Here is a 10,567-nt window from a genome sequence, read left to right on the forward strand (position 1 = left end):
AGAGAGAGAGAGAGAGAGAGAGAGAGAGAGAGAGAGAGAGAGAGAGAGAGAGAGAGAGAGAAAAAGGGTCCGAGAGCCAGTAAGAGGAGAACACGTGCCTAAACAAACGCTGCCAGGAGCAAGAGAGCGCAGCGCCAGAGAGAGGAGCGCCTGACAGCACTGCAATAAGTTGCATTTAGATATCAGCAATTAACACACAATTGGTATGAAAACCTTCAAAAACCACACATTTATCGTCTTTAAATGACAAAGTAGATTTGCAAGTGGTTGAGCTTGCAAGTAGCTCCAAAAAGTTCAGAGACACAGTCCGATCGCTTGCCATTTATGATTTCAAGTGGTTGCGTTTCTCGTTATGTTCAGAGAGTCTTACAGCTGTCAAACGTCGCGGGTCGTGTGCAATCTTTCGATGACAGACACGATTTTTTTCGGACAAGCATCTATTGTAATATAGTCTACAACTTCCTCGAGTGGTTTATACGGATAATCCCATTGGAATGTGTCGATCCGCAGCAACAAGTCTGATCGACGCTACAACAAGTTGACGTGTGACGCCGGGACCGGCTGAACTTAGGCACGCCCACCTCAAGGCTTTCCCCGACCCGACCCGACCCTTGGCTATGAACATTGCTGCCTGCTGGCATTTTAACTCTGAACAAGCTCGTCTCAAGCTCGCTCACTGATCATCATGAAGTTCACCCTTGTGCTCCTGATGGCCCTGGTGGCTTACGCCTCGGGCAAGGTCTGCTATGGTTTGTACTCGACCACGGATTGCAGCGGCAGCGCCAGCCAGTCGGACTGCATCGCCACCGCGACTTGCGTCGACACCAGCCACAACGCCGACGATGACGACAGCGAATCCGCCGTCATTGCCACCTGCTCTGATAACACGGCCAACCTGACCATGTACGGCACCACCGACTGCTCGGATGAGGGCATGGCCATGAGCTTTCCCGCCAACGAGTGCAGCACCTTCATGGGCGGCGCCATCAAGATCACCTGCTCTTCCTTCTCCGCCTCGGCCGCCGCTGGTCTCGCCGCCCTTGGCGTCGTCGCTGCTCTCCTCTTCTAAGCGACCCTATGTGCGCCCCTCATTTATCTTCCCAGAGACCCGGCCGGCTCGCGCGGCGTAGCTCCGTCGGCTTGACCCTTTTTTTTTTTATTTGTCTTAGTCTCTTCCAATTGAAAAACCAAGACGGCCATCTCTCCCTCTCTCTCTTTCACGCTTCCTCACCCTTCCTTGAAGATGCGGCTCAGGCACCACCCAAACACTCTGGCCAGGGCATGTGAAGAAAAGACCGAGGGCTGGCGATTTGACTTGACATCAGGGCAAGTGCCTTTTGCACTTTTACGGATGTGCTCGTCTCGCTCGTCTCTAGGCCAATGGCTTATTGACAAATCGCTTTTCAGCATGTGGTCGCTTACAAGACTTTGCTTATAAGCACAATCTCGCTTGTAAGCCAAGTTGACTTGATCACAAAGCGTCACTTTTTCGAGAGGCCAGGCTAGGCTTGAAGGGGGTGGGATAAACTTGCATCATCCATGTTAAAGACACCACACAATTTTTAACTCTCAAACCAATACAAAAAACTTTTGATTGGCAACTGTGGCGTGGTTTCCCAGCAAATGGCTTGGCGCTGGCTCACACACCCCCTACGCCCCGAACCCCTTGCGCACGCCTCGGACCTTGACGACCTAGGTATGGCCAACAAAGGTGTGGTGGCAGCAGGAGTGCGGCGGCGTGGTTGAGGAAGAGTGGCGGCGACAGTGGCGGCGGCGGCGACAGTGGCGGTGGCGGTTACGGCAATAACGGCAGCGGCAGCGGCAAGCGTTGTTGTTGCTGTCGATTGCCGGTCAGTCAGGCAGTGGCAATGGCACAGCGACCCGTCAAACTGTACGATCGCCGTCAAACTGTACGATCGCCGTCAAACTGTACGATCGCCGTCAAACTGAACGATCGCCATCAAGGTCTCCCCTTGGTGCTGATCGTGTGTAGGGTGAGGCGGGGTTTACCCAAACGCACACCGTCCAGTTCAGCTTGATCCTGCCAGCCATAACAACAGACGGTATCAAACGGTTGTGCTGTTTTTTTACGTCGATCAACAGGGGCGTGTGTGTATGTGTGGATGTATCGATGTGTGGGTGTGGGTTTTCAAAGCTTTGACATGTGTGATCATGTTTGAACCGTGTGAGAATGGTGTGGGAAGCGTGTGTCCCTTGACCCACAGCGGGATACGCCCACCCAAACACAATGCCTCGCTCGCGCAATCCACTGCTACACACTACACACTACACACTAAAACAAAACACAAACATGGACAGCCCTTCTGCTTATGCTTCAGCTTATGCTTAAGCCAATAACCCTTACTCCTTACGCACCTTACACACCTTACACACCTTACACACACCTGCAGCACCTTACACACACCTGCAGCACCTTACGGACCTTACGCCTTTGATCCCGGCGAGCCCGATCCCGATCGCAGGGAGGTGCCAGTGGTTTTTCCCAAGTGGCATTTTACAGTCTCACTTTGTTCAACGGATTATCTCCTTTCTCTTTTCAACAAGCCTCACCTTCATCATGAAGTTCACCATTGCCATCCTCTTCGCCCTCATGGCCATTGCTTCGGCCAAGATCTGCGTCACCGTCTACACTGACACCGAGTGCTCGGAGGGTGCCCAGAAGCAGTGCATTGACAGCAACAAGTGCGAGTCCAGCGGTGGCTACTCTGCCAAGTACACTTGCTCTGGCGATGAGTACACCCAGCTCACCTACTCCAACACTGACTGCTCTGGCGAGCCCTCTGGCAACACCACTTCCACCGCCAACGAGTGCGTTGACCTCGGCGGTGCCTCCACCAAGGTTACCTGCTCCACCGTCTCCGCCACCGCTGCCGCCGGTGTCGCCGCTCTCGGTGTTGTTGCCGCTCTCCTCTTCTAAATTTGCTAAAGCCGGAGACAAGTGTCTGGCGTCTGTGATTTGATGATGCTGACACAATTGTTTGGTTTTTGAGTTTTTTTTCTATTTCTTCTCTCTTGTTGACCTTTCTCTCGGCTCGCCAGCCCAGTGTCATGTGCACGGGCTGAAAGGCTTTGTTGAAATTGAAAAGTGAGGCTGAACTACATTCTGTGGAGCACAGGAGCACAGGACGCGGCATGAATCATGGGAACCAGATTAGCCAAGGGCAGGTACAGCTCTATCAAGGGTCGCCAAAGAACATGACCACCACCTGTGTCCCGATGAGATGATTACAATCGCGCGAGAGAGAATGAACCATACCCTGCTGCCCTGCTGCGGTGTACACCTGGCCATGCAAAGGCCCGTTTGATGAGGGGCTCAACCATTGGGCTGCTCGACGACGTGATGGCGGCTCGCGGTGTTGAGCGGGTACGCCCTGTCCCTCTCGGTCTGTCCCAAGCACACACCACCCCTCCTATTCTTAATTTCCCCCTTTAAAATCGATACCGTCTAAAACGGTCTCGACATGAAACGGGCTGAAAACTATTCAAAAGTTTTGCATTGGTGATGCCATGACGTAAAAGTGAACTGGTCTGTGTGGGTTTGTGGGTCCTCAACACACTCACCTTCAAAGGGGTGATATGTGTTCCAGAGGTTGGTACGATCTTGGTGAGTTGTAGTACATGCAGTGCATCCGCTGAGCTGTAAGCAGAGGTAAGGCTCGAAGACACCCTACAGCGTGTCTGGGGGTTGATCCCCTGTTAAAATCACACTCCAGTCCGACATGTCTGAAATTCATGCGAATACAATGCAGAGGTTATGCCTCGATGCTGTTATGTCTCTGCAATATCATCACGTTTTCCTCGCTTCTCTACCGCCAACGCCCCCCTATTCCCTCATGCCACTCTCTGCATGTGTGTCGCTTAAACTCTCTCTTCTGACGGCATTTCTCTCTCTCCGTCTCCTCTCTCTCTCTCTCTCTTTCCGTGTCTCGACCGCCATTATGATGAGCAAGGTACTGATGGGCCTGGTGCTGCTGGGCTTTGTGGCCATGGCTTCGGGTAAGGCTTGCGCCACCTTCTACACCGACTCGGACTGCACGTCCAAGACCGGCAGCACCGAGTGCTACGCGACCAACAAGTGCCTCTCCGAGTCGTCGGGCCCCTACACGGTCAACGTGATGGTCACTTGCACCAACTCCACCGGCAAGATGGAAATCTACACCACGGGCTCGTGCAGCGGCACCCCCGCCTCCACCACGACCTACGTTGTCAACCAGTGCGTCTCGGCTGATGACGATGACTTTGACGGTGATGATGACCTTTCTGGCGCCTACGCCATGTACACCTGCGCCTCCGTCGCCACCACCGCCGCCGCCGGTGTGGCCGTCATGGGTGTCCTTGCCGCCCTCCTCTTTTAAGCGCAACGCTCTCGCGTCCAAGAGGGGTCATGGCACCCAAAGCTTTGGGTCCCATGGCCATGCTCACGCTGCAGGTTTCCCTGCTTTCTCCCTGAGTTTGTGCGCCCTCATAACCTCTCTTCCATGTAATAAGAGTTGATCCCTTGCTGATTGGATGAATTGATCCGTGCGGGCCGCCAGATCGTTTGAGATCCTTGAATCACACCCTTCTCAGAGTCAGAGAGAGAGAGAGAGAGAGAGAGAGAGAGAGAGAGAGAGAGAGAGAGTTTAAGACTTTGAGAGAGTTTAAGACTTTGAGAGAGAGAGAGAGAGTTTAAGACTTTGAGAGAGAGAGAGAGAGTTTAAGACTTTGAGAGAGAGAGAGAGAGTTTAAGACTTTGAGAGAGAGGGGGAGGGAGAGACAGAGAGAGAGAGAGAGGGAGGGAGAGAGAGGGAGAGTTTGAGAGAGATTGAGAGAGAGATTGCAGCAATACCAGCATCAATTCCATACATCCCTCATGGCGATCAACCCTAAGGAGGGAAAGCAATGATGACAACATCTTCGGGTGTTCCTCCCAAAGGAAGGAAAAGCGTTTCCTTCACCTAACATCCGGCGGCACTGTTACTATGGGCAGGAGAACTTGGCAACTAGACAACTGGTAGCTGCTTGAGGGCACGGCGTGCGGCAGATGGGAGAGGTAGGAGCAGCTGCTTTTTGGCGGCGGCAAAGTTTTGAAGTTGCACCAAGGCCTCGGCTGAGGGCCGGCCCGCCGGCCGCGCTGGTGCTCGCCGCAGCAGCGCCCGCCACGCTGCAACCACCTCGGGCGTCAGCATCGCCTCGACCGACTGCGCATCGCCGCCAGCGCTCGACAGCAATCGGCTGGGCGCGTCCTCCTGCACCACAAAGTCCATCCCCACTGGCAGATGGTCTGAGCCATTGCGGCGGCTAGGTAGCCGGTGCTTGCTCAGCGTGCCATAAGACTCGGTGGCTTGCGGTGCATGCCGCGCCTCGACAAGACAATTGCTCGTCACCAGCACGTGGTCGATTCGCGCCATTAGGCCGGGCTTGCAGAGCGTCACATCCGGGCTGCCTTCATACACCGAATGCAAGAGGAGCTGTGCCGACTCGGCGGCCACCATGGCTTTGGCTGCCACTGGATCCTCCAACTTGCGCACGCACTGCAGCGACTGCGCCACCGAAGGATCCTCGTCGCCGTCGTTAAAGTCGCCCACCAGCACCACGGCCGTGGTTCCCATGCCTTCGGCCAGCCGCACCACGTTGCGCATCTGCTTGATTCGGTCCGCTTCTGCCGATCGCTTGGAAATGAGATGGCAGTTGCCCACGGCCACGCTGTGCCCCGTCAGCTGGTCCTGCAGATGCAGCAACAACGCTCGGCTCCGATGCTGGGCGCTCACCACACTAAAGCGCTCGCCACGCAAGAAGGTGGCCACGCCCACTGGATGCGACACGTCACGCTTCTGTCGTGTGGCCACAACGCAAGAACGTGAGAAGATGGGCGGAAGAATAAGGCAGGGAAGGAGCGAGGGAAGAACTTGTCAAAGAGTGGCAAAGGCCAACACCCTGCACTCGCATGTCATGCCATGCCATGTCACACCAGCGCACGTACCGGGGCGTCCTGCATGATGCAGATATCAAACCCCTGTCTCCGCATAAAGGGGCAATACACGTGCTCAAACATGGCATACTCCACCTCCTGCAGACAGATCACGTCTGCCTTGCTGCGGCGCACCACGCTCTGAATTCGCGGCCAGCGATGTTTCCACAACAAGCACTGGTCGTCCTTGCCGGGAAAACTGGCCGCCCGCACCTCTGGCCGGGCTATGGCACCCATCGAGAGCAGAGCCAATGATCAGCGCAGGCCCACGTGACTCATCCTTTGATCGTTACGCCTTCTTCCCCCAAGAAAGGACAAGCGCGTCAAAACTCACCGAGATCTTCGCGTATGTAACAGTCGGCCAAGACGTTGTAGCTCAGGATGCGGATCGTCTCTGCCGTACCGCGAGACCGCTGCATTAAATCAATACTCTTCATCGCTCGCAACTTCCGCGTCAAGGCGGTGGTGGCTCTGCGACATTGCACATAATGCTCCTCCCAAGTCGACATGACGCAGGTGATCTATGTCCAGAGAGAAAACATGTTGAGGCGCTGTAGTTGCACGGCTGGCTCGAGCATCAGCGCTCGCAATCCGTCGTGGCTTACCGGTGCTGGCTGCGCAGGTGGGTCATGGAGGCTGGCGCTGAACGTTCACCGGACAATAAAAGTCAACCATGCGCTTGAAGGAGTTGCACGTCGTGCTTCCTTTTGGACTGTTGTGCTGTTCAACCAAGACCAGAGGCTGCAGAAAAATACCAGTCCAGCTCGCCCGACCTTGCCCTCTGCTTGCTCGAGTTGCCTCCTTCGCGGCAAAACTGCGGACAGCCCCGATTACGACATCAGCGAGATGTAAAGTATGTGTCTTATGTTACACTATCGATACTGGGAATCTAATTATAGGTGGGCTGGACCTCGACTTGACCTCGACCTGACCTCGATGAAGCCTCGGCTACACCTCTGTCAGACAGACAGACAGACACACACACACACACACACACACACACACACACACACACAGATGCTATGGGGCACATCACACATCAAAGACTGAGACCATTGTGGCTGATCAGGTCAATGGCGATGATGCCGAGGTCGGGCAGGCAATGGTGACAAAGGCAGCTGATCGCGGGCGCACATCGTAGGCCGTGTAGTTGGCCTCGACATAAAAACGTTCCCCACTCCACACGTCCGTCAGCACGCAGTTTGTCAAAGAGCCTAACACAATGGCAGGTCAGCTTTTCTTTTTTTTCCGCGAACAAGCAGCACGATGCCGACACACGACTAACCGTAGAGTCCAGGCACGTCAGCCAGGGCTAGGGTAATGTTGGCCAGAGCCACGTCTTGCCGATTGAACAGCACGGCTGCCGCCTGTCTCCCCGTCCATTGGGGTCCCCAAATTACAAGAATGAGGGGGCGAGAAGCGTAATTTTTTTGCGCAAGTACAAAGACCAGGTGGCAGCGAGGCCAGATGGGAGCGAGTTTCCCAAATCCAAACCGTGTTGTTGGGCAGCGGCTTGCTCCAGATCTCGGTAGCTGTGTTGAGCGCATTGGTCTGTTGTATCGCAGATCGCGGCGTCGGGGGAGAATGAGAAAACCTGGGTCGGTGATGGAATGAGTTCTTCTGGGACGGCGGGTACAGACCTCCTCGACACAGTATGCGGTGCCATCAGAGCTGGTTGCCACCAACTCGTGGGACGTCGTGTTGTAGTGCCACTTGAAGCTGCAATCCGAGCTCAAATACAGTTGCTGTCCAGTCGGCACAGTGAAGCAAAGACAGAGGTTGAACAGGCAGTGGAAGTGAGAGGGTTTCCGGAAGGGGCGCCAATTTTGTACAATCACCGTCCCAACAAAAGCCACACACACGCGCCCAACCGCGCGCGCGCACACACACACACACACTCACACGGACGGTGCGTAGACAAACCAAAAAAAAACAAAAAAAAAAAAACACTCACCCAGTCGCTGGTCGTTTTGTTGGGTGCCACGCAGGTGTTGTTGATGCCGGATCGCAATTGGCCTACGCCCACAATCCCAATTGGTGACGGTCGCCACGACTCGGCTTGCTCTGGCTTGCTTCCCGCTCGCTTCCCGCTCGCTTCTCTTCTTGCCTTGGTCGTTGCATGTCAATTCACCTTGCTGATCGATGAAAAAGCGCTCGTTGTTGCCGTCATCGCACCCCGACGTGTCAGCAGCCCACATGACCACGGGGCCCGCGCAACGCTGCAGTATGAGACGGCAGAGGCAAAAGTGTCATCAGAGTCGGGCCACAAAGGGCAAAGAGTCCCACGAGGTCTTGCCCATAGCACACCTGAACGTTGAAACAGCTGCCAGACGAGTCATCTTGAGCACAGATGGACCCATTAAACTGCTGGTTCATTTTCCATTGCTGCGTCAATGCACCTGTTGGCCTCCAACGTGACATTGCCGTGAACACCAGTTCTCTTACCAAAAACGTAACAAACTTCTGGGGCAAAGCGGCCTGCAGGAACAAAGCAACGGAACGTACCCGAGCATCTTGCTAGGACAGGGTGCGGTAAGGCCGGCAGGGCGACAGTGCCATCCGCAAGGAGCAGGCCCGATCTGCATTTCAACTCCTGTCCCGTGAGACGCGCAACTACAAGGGTGGGCAGGCAAACAGTCTCGGGCTGCGACAGGTCGTACCCAGTCGAATTGGCAATCACATCCCCGGCGTTTCCTGCGTAGGCTTGATTGACAGCAATCGCCCGCGCATTGGTCAAAAGCTATGCATTGCAACCATGAGCCACGCATCCTGATGCGCATCGTCTGGACGGGGCAAGGGTTGGGGTCAGAGCCAAGCACGGAGCGAGGTGGCGTACATCAATGATGGCTTCCGGAGCCGTGTCCAAGGGCACCCCGGCTATGAGGGGGCTTGACGTCACGCACCACAGCGCAAAGTGCGCTCGGTTCATGTCAAGGACATACAAAGCGTCGGGACTAGACGGATCGTAGGCGAGTTCACCAATACCTACTTCCAGAAAGTCTGGCAATTCACAACCAATCCGGTGGCAGATGCTGTCAATGAAGCAGCGCTCACAAAGGCAGCGCCACGCAGGCCTGAATGACGAGCAAGACGAAGCTATTGTTCACTGTACCAGGATCGTTCCAGCCGCCCGGACCAGCAAAGCTGCCGCGACCACGGAGGGTATCCAGGTTGGTCATGATATTTTCCCAGGCGGGCTGAATGTCGTTGGAGGTGCGCCACATGTTGTGCAGAGTGGGGCACCACTCGTCCCATGTGTCTAGTTGGGTTTGGGCACGGGGGATGCAAGGCTAAGGCTTGCATGCTGGGGTATCGACGTATTTCGGACGTGTTCAACCTACTGGTCTCGCAATCGTTGCGGCAGTTGGAAAACAGGACTGGGCGCCCGCTGGCATTCAACAGCTTCTCCCATCTGAGTTGTGTCCGGCCGACAACCATTCAAGTGAAAAAGCAGCAAAAGGGCGAGCGTTTGCATCGATAAAGGTTGCCAATGGCTCTTTCGGCACGGGGACAAGGAGGGCTTGGGAACAAGAGGCTAGATGTCCAAGGCAAGTCCTGATGGGAACGTACCGGCTCATGACCGTATAGGGGGGCTCGGTGCGGGCGCAGGCATCAAGCTTGAGCATGTCGATGCCCCAGGACACAAACAAGGCCACGTCTTGGGCCTCGTAGCCCTCGCTCATGGGTTTGTCCTTGTTGCAAGCCTGGGTGCCAGCCAACGAGAGACATCAGCGCGGCCCACCACATAGCAGGCGCAAGTGTCGGCTGGGGCCCATGGTCATACCGAGACACCGGCATCGGTGTAATGCCCATATTTGAAGCCTTTGCTGTGAATGTAATCAATCACCTTTTCAATGCCGTCTGGGTATTTGGCCTAGTGGCCATGGGGCCAACACCAGTCAAATCAGCGTCAGGCGCACGGTTGGGACGAGGAAGCATCGAGGCTGGTGGGTGGCGGTGAGCGCCTCTACAGCCCACCTTGTTGGCGCTGGCAAAGCCCGAGGCATTGCGAACAATTGTGCCCGTGTCTGCCCCCTCCCACCAACCGCCGTCACTGCGGTGGCAATGAGCACAAGTATAAAAGACGCGCATGGCCTGGTGAAATGCCACTCCTGACGATGCGGGACGGCAACGCGCAAGGGTCGATGACAAACACATTAATGTAGGTGTAGCCAGCGGCTTTCATGCCGTTGGAGGCCATGGCATCGGCCATGGTATAGAAGACCGAGGCATTGAAGTTGCGATGGTAGTAGTTCCAGCTGCACCAGCCCATGGGGGGCAAGCCAGCCAGACCGTTGTCCAACGCCTTTTCGCCCGACACCCACGATGAGCTTGTGCAATAGTAGAGTCCGGTCGTTCTTGCAAGGACAGGACATGCCACCCACCTTGACCGTGGCCAGCAACAGCCAAACCCCAAGCCAAGTGATCAGGCCCCAGACTCGTCTGCCCCCCGTTCCACTCTTTGCCACTGCCCGCTGCAACATGGCTGTGATACGAGGCGGCGATCAGACCCGATTCTCTCACAGTGCGTGAGTGGTAAGTGAGATCAAGATCCGTGTCAAAGCGCACGGCGCGCGGGTGTGTGAGGGTGTAAGT

General features: G+C 55.4%; 3 protein-coding genes across 3 annotated transcripts; 2 read left to right on the plus strand and 1 right to left on the minus strand.

The window, feature by feature from the left end:
* Window positions 1-685: 685 nt before the first annotated feature.
* On the plus strand, window positions 686-1,069 carry MONBRDRAFT_11626 (uncharacterized protein; the record flags this gene model as incomplete). The annotated part of the gene is made up of 1 exon (XM_001749388.1): window positions 686-1,069. The coding sequence occupies one exon, from the start codon at window positions 686-688 to the stop codon at window positions 1,067-1,069; it is 384 nt and encodes a 127-aa protein (XP_001749440.1).
* A 1,457-nt stretch (window positions 1,070-2,526) lies between these two features.
* MONBRDRAFT_34145 (uncharacterized protein) lies at window positions 2,527-4,552 on the plus strand. The gene is made up of 4 exons (XM_001749389.1): window positions 2,527-2,829; window positions 3,108-3,186; window positions 3,317-3,385; window positions 3,771-4,552. Exons 1-4 carry the CDS (start codon window positions 2,579-2,581, stop codon window positions 4,374-4,376), a joined length of 1,005 nt encoding a protein of 334 aa, XP_001749441.1. The 5' UTR covers window positions 2,527-2,578; the 3' UTR covers window positions 4,377-4,552.
* A 165-nt stretch (window positions 4,553-4,717) lies between these two features.
* On the minus strand, window positions 4,718-10,244 carry MONBRDRAFT_29009 (uncharacterized protein; the record flags this gene model as incomplete). Its single annotated transcript, XM_001749447.1, has 21 exons — window positions 4,718-4,886; window positions 4,959-5,063; window positions 5,203-5,834; window positions 5,984-6,195; window positions 6,306-6,492; window positions 6,926-6,991; window positions 7,106-7,185; window positions 7,257-7,338; window positions 7,466-7,522; window positions 7,612-7,716; window positions 7,926-7,987; window positions 8,103-8,190; window positions 8,279-8,370; window positions 8,477-8,711; window positions 8,808-8,971; window positions 9,108-9,230; window positions 9,313-9,383; window positions 9,542-9,675; window positions 9,756-9,845; window positions 9,950-10,025; window positions 10,105-10,244. 21 exons carry the CDS (start codon window positions 10,242-10,244, stop codon window positions 4,718-4,720), a joined length of 2,970 nt encoding a protein of 989 aa, XP_001749499.1.
* Window positions 10,245-10,567: the final 323 nt, after the last annotated feature.

The sequence above is a fragment of the Monosiga brevicollis genome, genomic scaffold (assembly GCF_000002865.3).
Source record: "Monosiga brevicollis MX1 MONBRscaffold_30 genomic scaffold, whole genome shotgun sequence".
NCBI classification, from domain to species: Eukaryota; class Choanoflagellata; order Craspedida; family Salpingoecidae; genus Monosiga; species Monosiga brevicollis.

What these genes read in the sequence shown, in the direction of transcription:
- MONBRDRAFT_34145 (XM_001749389.1), top strand. Translation starts at nt 2,579, where the DNA reads ATGAAGTTCACCATTGCCATCCTCTTCGCCCTCATGGCCATTGCTTCG. An exon ending in ACCAGATTAGCCAAGGGCAG is followed by an intron (nt 3,187 to 3,316) that starts GTACAGCTCTAT and finishes GGCCATGCAAAG; the next exon opens with GCCCGTTTGATGAGGGGCTC. An exon ending in CGGCTCGCGGTGTTGAGCGG is followed by an intron (nt 3,386 to 3,770) that starts GTACGCCCTGTC and finishes AATACAATGCAG; the next exon opens with AGGTTATGCCTCGATGCTGT.